The 12,285-nt window shown below is 39.6% G+C and overlaps 1 protein-coding gene across 1 annotated transcript in view; it reads right to left on the minus strand.

Annotated features, from left to right (window-relative positions):
- Positions 1-764: 764 nt before the first annotated feature.
- Positions 765-12,285, minus strand: part of LOC124273282 (IQCJ-SCHIP1 readthrough transcript protein-like) — a 274,967-nt gene continuing 263,446 nt past the window's right edge. The window contains exons 9-15 of the mRNA XM_046708519.1: positions 9,775-9,957; positions 6,349-6,420; positions 5,513-5,630; positions 5,009-5,089; positions 2,978-3,071; positions 2,206-2,247; positions 765-1,390 (exon numbers count right to left, since the gene is read on the minus strand). Of these exons, the coding sequence (XP_046564475.1) occupies positions 1,309-1,390; positions 2,206-2,247; positions 2,978-3,071; positions 5,009-5,089; positions 5,513-5,630; positions 6,349-6,420; positions 9,775-9,957 (672 nt within the window). The 3' untranslated portion in view covers positions 765-1,308. The remainder of the gene's footprint in view (positions 1,391-2,205; positions 2,248-2,977; positions 3,072-5,008; positions 5,090-5,512; positions 5,631-6,348; positions 6,421-9,774; positions 9,958-12,285) is intronic.

A 12,285-nucleotide genomic window follows, 5' to 3' on the forward strand; every position in this document is an offset into this window, starting at 1 on the left:
TCAATGTCTTCAGGCCATATTACACAACTCCAAATAAGATCAAATACACCCACAACTGGAAGGCTATGTTGAATAAGCATCAGTCATGTCAGATGATCTTAAGTCATTTGAATATAAGGTATTCCGAACCCTGTTTGTTAGAATGCACTTTTCATCAAATCTGAATTCTTGGCACACTTTAAACTGAAAATGAATAGTTAACCAGACATTACATTGACACTATTTTTGTTAAAGAAATATAAACTTGTTATATAAACTTATGTTGGATAAACTTATCCATTATCTGATTCTGACAAGCATCTGATATCAGTAACTGAAAATAAATAACAGCCACTATGACAAGTGATGTTCACAAGGCCAGTATTGAAGTCTCACCACTCAACCAATGCTCTTTTGACAGCATTCAATCCACTCCCAGTTTATACAAACAATATCAAATATGTAAACCTTGAAATAAAGCTTTCATGACAAATCCCAATGTGTGTTATAAAACAGTGTTGTAGAGCTTTCATATCTCTTCCAGAGCTTTAACACTTTCACCTCTGTTATAACATATACTTGTAACATTGTAACATGTTTTCTGCTGTAACATTGTAACATCTGTTTTACTGCTGTAACATTGTACCATCTGTTACACTGACTGACTGAGTCATATTTCACGCTTAGCAACACCAGCACTCATGGCGGGAACACCAGAAATGGGCTTAACACATTGTACCCATGTTCGAACCGGGCCTTCTGATGCTAACCATTAGTACCCCACACTGAGCATCTGTTACACACACTGTAACACACACTGTAACATGTTTGTAACATGTGTTCTGCTGTAACATTGTACCATCTGTTACAACACACACTGTAACATGTTTTACTGCTGTAACATTGTACCATCTGTTACAACACACACTGTAACATTGTACCATATGTTACAATATACACTGTAACATATGTTACAACATGTTCTTGTAACCTTGTAACAACATGCTGCTGTAACATAGTAACATTATAACACTGCTGTAAAACTTGCCCATCTGTTACAACATACTGCAGTAAAAATTGCAACATCTGTTACAACATAACGTGTTAACCCTTTCACATCTGTTACAATATGATACTTTCACATTTGTTCAACAACAGCACAGTAGCTTTCAAACCTCCTTTAGTATGACACTTTATAACACTTCACTTCTTCCCACAGTCCTGTCTTTCACACAATGTCTCAGATATTTGCCACATCCGTCTTGTATAAACTGTCTTCAAACTGAGAAACTAAAACACAGCGGGCCTTGAACAAGGCACAAGTAATCTTCATTTTTTCCGGGGTCGGTTATGGTTACTGGAGCTTGGCGAGTTGTTGTTTGTGGCCTGTTGTGCTACCTCTTTCGCTCGTCTGGAAATAAATATGATCATCACAATATTGATATGCCAATTGAAAAAGTAACATGAAATCTTACGGTCTGACATTATGATGTTCTGGGTCCTGTGTTTAGGCTCAGGTATAACAAAGATCTCAAACAATAATTGTTCCTTGGATATGTTGGATGTTCAGAGATCGCGTGTGCTAATAAAATCCCTCATTAGGCCAGACCAATTTTACTTCTTGCTTTACGGATTTTTGTCCTCAGAAAACCTAAAGGCAGGAAGGAAAAAATTAAAAAAATATAATCACCAGTGAAGGTAATATTCCTTCTAATTACTAAAAGTATTTTACGTTTGGCAATCTATGAAGTGTATAATATACATTCTAAAAAAGAATTCTTGTATGTTTACATTTTTGGCCAGTAAAAACATTAGGATTATATTTTTTTAGCAGGGAAAATTAATTCTCATTTTTTTTCTTATTCTTGAAAGAAATACAACCGCGGGTCCGTAAAACAATAAATAAAATTGGTCTGGCCTTACATAGAAAGAAAGTGAGAGTTGTATGTTTGTTGTTGAACACTACAGTCAGCAATAGTCCAGCTTTATGAGGCAGTCTGTGAACATTCTTGTCTGGACCAGACAATCCAGTGATTAATGTCATGAGAATTCATCTACCCATTTGAGATATGAAAACATGCATATAATAACTCTGACCCACAGAACTGTATGCCTTGATTAGGTACAGAAACATCTCACAAACAACTCCCAGACTTTTCCTCAAAATATGAACTTGTCAGTCCCTTGGTCCTACCAGAGAATGCCAGTTACAGAAGCTCAACTTACGTGGATGACTTTCCAAATGCTCCTATAAGCCAACACTTGAAACTATTTATCAAAACAAATACAAAACTCAGGACGTAATAATGGAAAACATATTGAAAACAACGTCACTACATTGTAACAACTGTATCGTAGCGTAGACAAGAGTCTTAGCATAAAGCTAGGAGGTAAATGGAAGCTAGGTGCTGATTTAACACAGAAAATAGCATTTAAAATGGCAAACTTATTAATACATGATAACAGAACATATACTACAAACAAAATGTACATTTCAAGTTATACACAGCATAATGGTGTTTGATAAATTTGTAAGACTGGGATATGACATTTATACACAATATTCTAAATATTTCTTTGAATGGGAAAATGTCAAGAGCATGAAATTCAAGGCTGCTGGTAGCAATTGCATGGGATATATGAACTGATCTGTCAGATTCTGTAAAATTTGTCACAGCCTAAAAGCATCAATATGATGAAAAGAATTCCCTTTCCTACCTTGTCAATAATGACTGAAATAATTAAAAGATATTAAAATGATTTCATGTCATTTCTGAAACAGAAAATATATATAAGTCTGCTAATGTGTTTTAAAATAGATAACATCCAGATCTGAGAAATACTGTTTTGTAAACTTTAATTGTATTCTCCAAAAAAAGGTGATTAATAAATAAGATGAAGAAATGACTTTGACGGAGAGTTTTACCACGTTTCACCATTATGCTGAGTGTGGCTGATGCAAAAAAGAAAAACCGTGTTGCAAAGTACCGTGGTCTACCTGCTGAGGTCCTCTATGTCCACCAACATGGAGTCCTGCTCCATGTGCAGGTCGTCCCGCTCCATCAACATCTGAACCAACTCCTCGTTCAGACCTGACAACACATGGAGGAACACATGAGGAACACATTGGTTTTACTTTACATCCAGATCTCAACCAGAAATGGGCTAAATTTCTGTAAGTGGCATTTAGAAGTTGGTATACGGCGGGGACACCACCTTAACACATTGTGCCCATGAGGAAGAGGAACACTTTTGGCATTTAGATGGGCATAGACAACTTCTTTATGGACAATAGATGCTATGTTTCGGGGTAGATCCTATGTCTATCCATGAAAAGTGTTCCTGCTCTATCAACATCTGAACCAACTCCTCATTCAATACATGAAGAACATCCAAGGATATGGACAACATGGCCATCTGTGATGGAAACATCCTGTTGTAGACAAATCAAGTACTACATTTCTATCACAGCACATCGGTTTAATGAGGGACCAAAGTGACCCTGGTCAGAGCAATTATCATTTTGGTGAAAGCCAAGAGCTGGGATGAGTGTTGACTATGGGTTCAAATCAAACAGGTCCTGACATCTCAAGGGGAAGCAACTCCTTAGAGTGAGTTACACAGTTGTGTCCCCTTACATCACAATGACTAAATCGGATAACAGACAGTAGCACCTTTGTGATAGTTTTTTGAAGTAGATATAAATAGTATATACACCCAAGCTAGTATCTCACCCTCTTTCTGGGTATAAATAGTATATACACCAAGCTAGTATCTCACCCTCTATCTGGGTATAAATAGTATATACACCCAAGCTAGTATCTCACCCTCTATCTGGGTATAAATAGTATATACACCCAAGCTAGTATCTCACCCTCTATCTGGGTATAAATAGTATATACACCCAAGCTAGTATCTCACCCTCTTTCTGGGTATAAATAGTATATACACCAAGCTAGTATCTCACCCTCTATCTGGGTATAAATAGTATATACACCAAGCTAGTATCTCACCCTCTATCTGGGTATAAATAGCATATACACCCGAGATAGTATCTCACCCTCTATCTGGATATAAATAGTATATACACCCGAGCTAGTATCTCACCTTCTATCTGGGTATAAATAGTATATACACCCAAGCTAGTATCTCACCCTCTATCTGGGTATAAATAGTATATACACCCGAGCTAGTATCTCACCATCTATCTGGATATAAATAGTATATACACCCAAGCTAGTATCTCACCATCTATCTGGATATAAATAGTATATACACCCAAGCTAGTATCTCACCCTCTATCTGGGTATAAATAGTATATACACCCAAGCTAGTATCTCATCCTCTATCTGGGTATAAATGAGTATATACACCAAGCTAGTATCTCACCCTCTGGGTGTATAACTGACTGATCTCAATATTCCAACATCTATGGGCTTCACACATTATTGCCCATGTATTAGAACCAGGGTCTTGAACCCGGTCTTCATTGACGAGCCAACGCTTTAACCACTAGGCTTATAAATAGTATATACACCGAAGCTTAGTATCTCACCCCTCTATCTGGGTATAAATAGTATATACACCCTATAGTATCTCTGCCCCCTAGCTAGTATCACCCGAGCACACCTTCTATCTGGGTATAAATAGTATATACACCTCAAGCTAGTATCTCACCCTCTATCTGGTATAAATAGTATATACACCCAAGCTAGTATCTCACCCTCTATCTGGGTATAAATAGTATATACAACCAGAAGCTAGTATCTCACCCTCTATCTGGGTATAAATAGGTATATACACCAAGCTAGTATCTCACCCTCTATCTGGGTATAAAATAGCTAGTATCTCCCTCTAGCTATATAAATAGTATATACACCCGGGCTGTATCTCACCTCTGGGTATAAATAGTATATACACCGAAGCTAGTATCTCACCCTCTATCTGGGTATAAATAGTATATACACCAAGCTAGTATCTCACCCTCTATCTGGGTATAAATAGTATATACACCAAGCTAGTATCTCACCCTCTATCTGGGTATAAATAGTATACCGTATACCGGGAAATTTTCGAGGTACTAACATTTCAAGGTTTGAGACCCCCAGAGCTTTCGAGGTGATTTAAATTTCGAGGTTTGGGGGCCTAAAATATATAAATATTTTAGACAATTTTAATTTCGAGGTTAGAAGAAAGTGCCCAGAAACATGACTTACCGGATTAATACTCAGTGAACTATGGACAAGTAGCCAGTGATAACTGCCGTCTGACTGTTATAACTACCGGCATACCAGTCCATGGCAGAAATAATAGTAATGAAAACAACCCTTTGTTCCTTTGTTGTGATAAATTACCCATGAAACACTCTGTCGGCAGTGTTCAAACATGACGCCATTTTTTCTCAGACGATATTGTTTTTTTAACAACTAACTATAAGCATGTATGATGGGTCTCTGCTGAAACTATGTTGTTGTTAGAAAGCTGACAAGTTGACCTCTTTAGCTTAAACTGACCAACAGCACGGATGCCTTACAGCCCCAGGATGTTTGTGTAAACAATCCCCTTAAAGATGCGCATTCATCAAACCTGGCATCGCCGATGCGGTCCGTTTGGCCAGAGAGTGACATCGAGTGTATTGACAGTTGGTTTGACTTCACATGTAACACACTGATTGAATTACCTATTTTTTATAATGCATGTTATTCTGGACCAACAATTACAACACAATTAAATAATCTCGACACCGCATTTCTGTTGTTTGTTCATTCAGGCCGTTCAGGGTCACTGAACGTTAAGATTAGTTGTAGACAGGCATTAAAGAGTTAATGCGCATGTCAGGAAGTCATTGGTTGCTAGCAGTTGAAATGCTTATCGATAGGAAATCTAACCCAAAGGTTTGAAGTTCGGAAAAATTCATGGATATAATATTTTCGAGGTTGCGCTTCTAACCTCGAAAACCTCGAAAATTAGATACCTCGAAAATTTCCCGGTATACGGTACCTTTATGAGAGAAGCAATTAGATCAATTAAATACTTCTCAATACCATAGCAGGAAATACACTATATCAGCTGAGAACTTTCACTTACTATGTCACAACTCACCATAGGTCATGATTCACCATGTCACAACTCACCATATATAACCTCACCATATCACAACTCACCATAGGTCATGATTCACCATGTCACAACTCACCATATATAACCTCACCATACCACAACTCACCATGTCACAACTGTCTATAGGTCATGATTCACCATATGTCATGATTCACCTTGTCATAACTCACCATATAAAAACTCACTATGCCAGAACTCACCATATGTTAAGCCTTTTCACCTTATCACCTAACTTTTCACTTAACTCACCATATCTGCTATAGGAGATTTCTTTTTAAGCTGTTTTTCCACTTCAAGTTGCATGTGGGCCATTGTACAAGCCTGAAACAAACAAGAAGTTCAACTTCAACAACAGCAACAGCAACAACAACAGCAGCAGCAACATAGTGGCCTGATAAACACCCACAGTAAATTCACAGCATCACATACCGAAAATCTGGGAAGATATATATCTATATGTACGGTGAGTATATTACTGAGTGAATGCTGCAGTCGGCAGTTCCACTCTTCCTCACAGCACCTCGTAAATGATCAAGTCTGGACTAGACAAACCGGTGACTTAAACCATGAGGTGATACAATGCCATCTGGCCACAATGACCCATATCCCCACGATCCGCACACACCCTAACCACTGCCATCGACACCACCCCCCACCCATTCATGCACACCCACCCACCAACACACACAGTGAGTGAGTTGGATTTTACACCGCTTTTAGTAATATTCCAGCAATATCACAGCGTGGGACATCAGGAATGAGCTTCACACATTGCACTCATGTGGAAAATCAAACCAGGGCCTTGTGACAAGCTCGCACTTTAAGCACAAGGCTACCCCCGGCCCCAACACACACACTACCTAGTATATATAGGAATGCAGTGACCAATATCCTGACACAAAACAAACACATACTGGCTCCATCCCAAACGCTGTACTGGAAATAATCAGCTTCAAGGGAAAAAAACACTTCTTCAACTGTTCCGCCCACTCATTTTTCAAAGCAAGCCTGGTATTTTTCCATCATGGTTACAAGTCAACCTAAATTGCATTATGGGTAAAATGGTAAAGAAACACTATTCCTATTGATTCTGCTTCCACACCAATCAAGAAGCAACAGATTTTTTTGTACCAGTAACTTGACAAAAAAATAAAACCAATTGGATCTCAGCTGATGGGGAGTTGATATTTGTTCTAGGTATGAATGTGTGTTCCAGTGTGGAAACAATGGGGCATGGTCGCATGTCTAAGGGGCGGACCATTGGGCGTTCTTTGTTGTTTAATGCCACACTCAGCCACTTTCCACCTAGATGATGACAGTCTGTACATAATCAAGTCTTGACCAGACAATTCAGTGATTGACATAATGAATACCAATTTCCGCAACTGGGATACTCTGGGAAGGGGGAGTGCAGGGGGATGATCAACAGGGGGAAGGTATTTTCTTTGGGACAACATATGTTTTCCGATCATTGCTAAAATGCACTCATTTTTGTGAATACAAGGTATATCCAAACCATTTTATTGTCATGAAACCCAACAGATGTGATAAACAAATATTTTTTGGGATGAAACATTGTCTCTTTCATTTTATCTGCAACAAACTACTGAAGAAACCAAACTCAGACAATACATATATATCGATGTGCTTGTATGACCCGTCCGTGCTAGCAGGACCTACTGTGCTAAAGTACTGTCGGAAATGCTACAAAAATGCTTTTTAGCCTTAATACTTTGATAAAGGTGATAAATGTACTATGTTGTCAATATATCAACTCGCCTATACTGTACCTAATTTTTATTTCAATCGATTTAACATTCCCATGCATTTAAAGGTCAGTTTACAGGTGAGAATATGGTACCAAAACAACAACTTAGGATTTCAACAACAGAAATCTGAAATAGTCTTTACATTTATGCTAATAATACAGGTGGTGTAAAAATATGAATTAATGTTTTTCTTTAACAAATAAATGTTGAATGTTTGTGTTACTCTGCTTAATTATCGTTTCTTTATTGAAGCAATATTAATAAAAATGTTAAGTCTTGATAAATAAGTTTCCCGTCATGCATGTACATCTTTATCACAGCGTCCACTATTTGCAGTCAGTTGTTGCAAAGGTTTATATGATTTTTGTGCTTGAAAAAGACAGAGGTAAACCTCATTAGTTTAGAAATGGTTTATTACAGAACTTGTAGAGCTGTTGGTATGTCTTACCAACAAATCAAACAAGACAGGGGCCGTCTCAAAAGCAAAACCGGGACGTAAAACCATCCTTGACAACTTTGACAAGGGAGTACTTAGACGGGCGGTCTACAAACTTTATGAGAATAATAATATATATATTCTAAAGAAGCTACACCAGTGACTTCGTTAAATCTTTGGCCAATGTTGACAACTAGATTAAACTGACCAAATTACATCCATATTTTTGCAATGAAATATACTGTTGACATACAAAACATTTATTAAAACGTTGCACATTTCTACAATCAATTGATAAGATAAGTGATAGGATTCTTTCTTTGTACAGTAGTTCATATGTTTATTTCAAAACAAACACACATACACACATACACAAATGATCCCTTACATAACCAATACGTATACTGTACGTACACCTATTCAACATTTTGAAGAAAACATGTTATTGAGATGACCCCTCCCCCGAGCCTGTGCTCAGGTGTCAATTTCACCTGTCGATACTGTGCATGCTGATGACGTAACACAGGCAGTTAATGTTTGTATCAAACAACGTCCAACTACCGCTTATTTTTCTAAGTTTTTGGTATTTTCATCAGTAAAAACACATTTTAGGGCATGTCTCAAAATTTATTCCCTCGGTCTACATTAGGTAGATGTTTCTTAAAGTGATATTTGTTATTTAAGTAACTGTAATACCTCTGAATTTTAAATATAAGTCAAAAAGCATTTTTCTAGCATTTCCGACAGTACTTTAGTCGGACCTACCTGGGCTAGCAGGACCTACTGTGCTAGTCAGACCTACCTGGGCTAGCAGGACCTACTGTGCTAGTCGGACCTACCTGGGCTAGCAGGACCTACTGTGCTAGTCGGACCTACCTGGGCTAGTCGAACCTACCTGGGCTAGCAGGACCTACTGTGCTAGTCGGACCTACCTGGGCTAGTCGGACCTACCTGGGCTAGTCGAACCTACCAGGGCTAGCAGGACCTACTGTGCTAGCAGGACCTACTGTGCTAGCAGGACCTACTGTGCTAGTCGGACCTACCTGGGCTAGTCGGACCTACTGTGCTAGTCGGACCTACCTGGGTTAGTCAGACCTACTGTGCTAGTCGGACCTACCTGGGCTAGCAGGACCTACTGTGCTAGCAGGACCTACCTGGGCTAGCAGGACCTACTGTGCTAGTCGGACCTACTGTGCTAGTCGGACCTACCTGGGCTAGCAGGACCTACTGTGCTAGTCGTACCTACCTGGGCTAGCAGAACCTACTGTGCTAGTCGGACCTACCTGGGCAAGTCGGACCCTACCTGGGCTAGTCGAACCTACCTTGGCTAGCAGGACCTACTGTGCTAGTCTGACCTACCTGGGCCAGCAGGACCTACTGTGCTAGTTGGACCTACCTGGGCTAGCAGGACCTACTGTGCTAGTCGGACATACCTGGGCTAGCAGGACCTACTGTGCTAGTCGGACCTACCTGGGCTAGTGCCAGTTTGGCTTCATCCTGGAGTCGAGCCTGTTTCTTAAAGAAGTCTTCATCATCTTCCACGAGTATGGAGGGAAGCTGATGACTGGACTTGGAGCTTGACTTAGACTTGGACTTGGAGCCGGACTTGGAGCCAGGCTCCAGAGACTGACAACCACTGGTGACCGGTTTTGGCTGCAAGATAGAACAGTGAGTTGTTGAGTTGTCGAGTGAGTGAGTGAGTGAAATAAGTACACAAGTGACTCAGTAACTGAGCATCCCAATCAATGATCACTTTCGTCTGATCAATACAATAAATCAGTCCCCCATAAAACTGTCATGTCACTTTTTACCCCAAGTCCCAAAGGCCTTAACAGTATATGACAAACCTACTGTAGGTGAGTGAGTGGGTGAGTGAGTGAGTGAGTGAGTGAGTGAGTGAGTGAGTGAGTGAGTGAGTGAGTGAGTGAGGAGTGAGTGAGTGAGTGAGTGAGTGAGTGAGAAAGTAAGTTGTTACACAACTATCAGCATCCTTCCCAATATATCACAGTGTGGGGACTCCAGAAATGGGCTCCACATAGTGCACCCATCAGGTTTCAGTGTGCCAATTGGACAGTTTAACCACCAGGCTTCCACCATGCTCCCTTCCTCACCTCCCCTGTTTAGTCTATATCGACAAGACGGTAATACTGAACTCTCTGCACCATCCTATAGTGAAGCCTCACCGAGACCACCTGACAGTGTGATCTATACAGACGCTGAATAGATCACACTGTTTGAGTTTGGTTTAACGCAGCTTTATACAGTATTCTGGTGATATCCTTGTGTGACAGTTTGATGTGGGAACCTGACCCAACTGATGCATGTCTTAAATGGATACTGACTTGATGGCATCCACAGGCAGGGGCTGTCGCTGATCAGTGTAATCAAGCTGGTGAGATACAGCTGCCGCTACTCACTGAACATCTTCCCTCCATCTGGTACCCATACAACAGTTGGTGTTACCATGACAACTGGCTTAACATATTTCACCCATCTGGTACCCATACTACAGTTGGTGTTACCATGACAACTGGCTTAACATATTTCACCCACCTGGTACCCATACTACAGTTGGTGTTACCATGACAACTGGCTTAACATATTTCACCCACCTGGTACCCATACTACAGTTGGTGTTACCATGACAACTGGCTTAACATATTTCACCCATCCGGTACCCATACTACAGTTGGTGTTACCATGACAACTGGATTAACATACTTCACCCACCTGGTACCCATACTACAGCTAGTGACAACTGGCACAACATATTTCACCCACCTGGTACCCATACTACAGCTAGTGTGTTACCATAACAACTGGTTCAACATATTTCACCCATCTGGAACCCATATTACAGCAAGTGTTACAATGACTGATACTGTTACTAAAGATGGTGTTACCATGACAACAACATGTGGCATACCTTTTATTAGATGTGGGTTGGATGTATGAAGCAGTTGCGTTTTAAACAAATCAATATGTAGCATCTGTAAGATAGCCTGGATATAAATGTAAACCCGGATGATCGTAGCAGACTAATGGTTGCAACATGTGGGATTTACATCAAACAAAATACATTAACTGATTGTGAACAAAGTAAACATGAATCTGATCCCTCTGTCTTCCTGTTCACACATGGCGTGCTGGTTCCTATCCAGCCTTTAACCACTACAAAGTTTCAATGTCTAATACTCAACACGCGATCATTTTCTTGCAAATGAATCCTTCAGCGAGTAATGGCGACACTTTAACACAAGATCATTCCGTCACCACAGATTAACAATCAATCTGACAAACTTTATTCAAAATTCAGTTTTTCTTGACTTGTTCGGTCCCTGCTGCCTCCAGAGGCCAACAGATCAATATCCAAATTCTCAGATTTTTCCAAACGTCAAATGCTTAAATATTATTGACAGCTTTCGCACACAATCATTGAACAAACTTGACAACTTGCTTCACTGGGGTCAAACAGTTTAGACGTGTCAAAATACCCTAAATAGAACATTTCTCTCGCTGAAAAGGTCAGGTTGGCAAGAAAAAGTCCTTTCAGAATTCAAAGTAAAATGCAGTTCACGCAAATACAGCTTCCATTTTCTATTTGCGTGGAATGTCTCTTAACAAACTGAGTTATTTTCTTAATTTCTTTTATTAACCAAAACAACACTTAGAAGTTTTAAACTCATTATGATAAATAACAATTTGTTCCCAGCGCTCCCAACACAGAGTGCTGTAGCTCACCTATATGAGAGCTCAACAGGTCAACATTAGCACAAAGGTTGCTGTATCATCACTGAAAGTCATAGAGCCATCTACACCATTATCGGAGCATGTGTATGAAACCGAGTATTCTGATTATATGAAACTGTGTCAGAATTTTTTAGGTAAAGAATGAAACACATGAATTCTTACAGGAGTTCAATAAAATCAGGATGACATATAATCAATAATTTCTCTATTACCTATTATTACTTATCCTCT

The sequence above is a fragment of the Haliotis rubra genome, unplaced genomic scaffold (assembly GCF_003918875.1).
Source record: "Haliotis rubra isolate DU_JTF1 unplaced genomic scaffold, ASM391887v1 Scf179, whole genome shotgun sequence".
NCBI lineage: Eukaryota > Metazoa > Mollusca > Gastropoda > Lepetellida > Haliotidae > Haliotis > Haliotis rubra.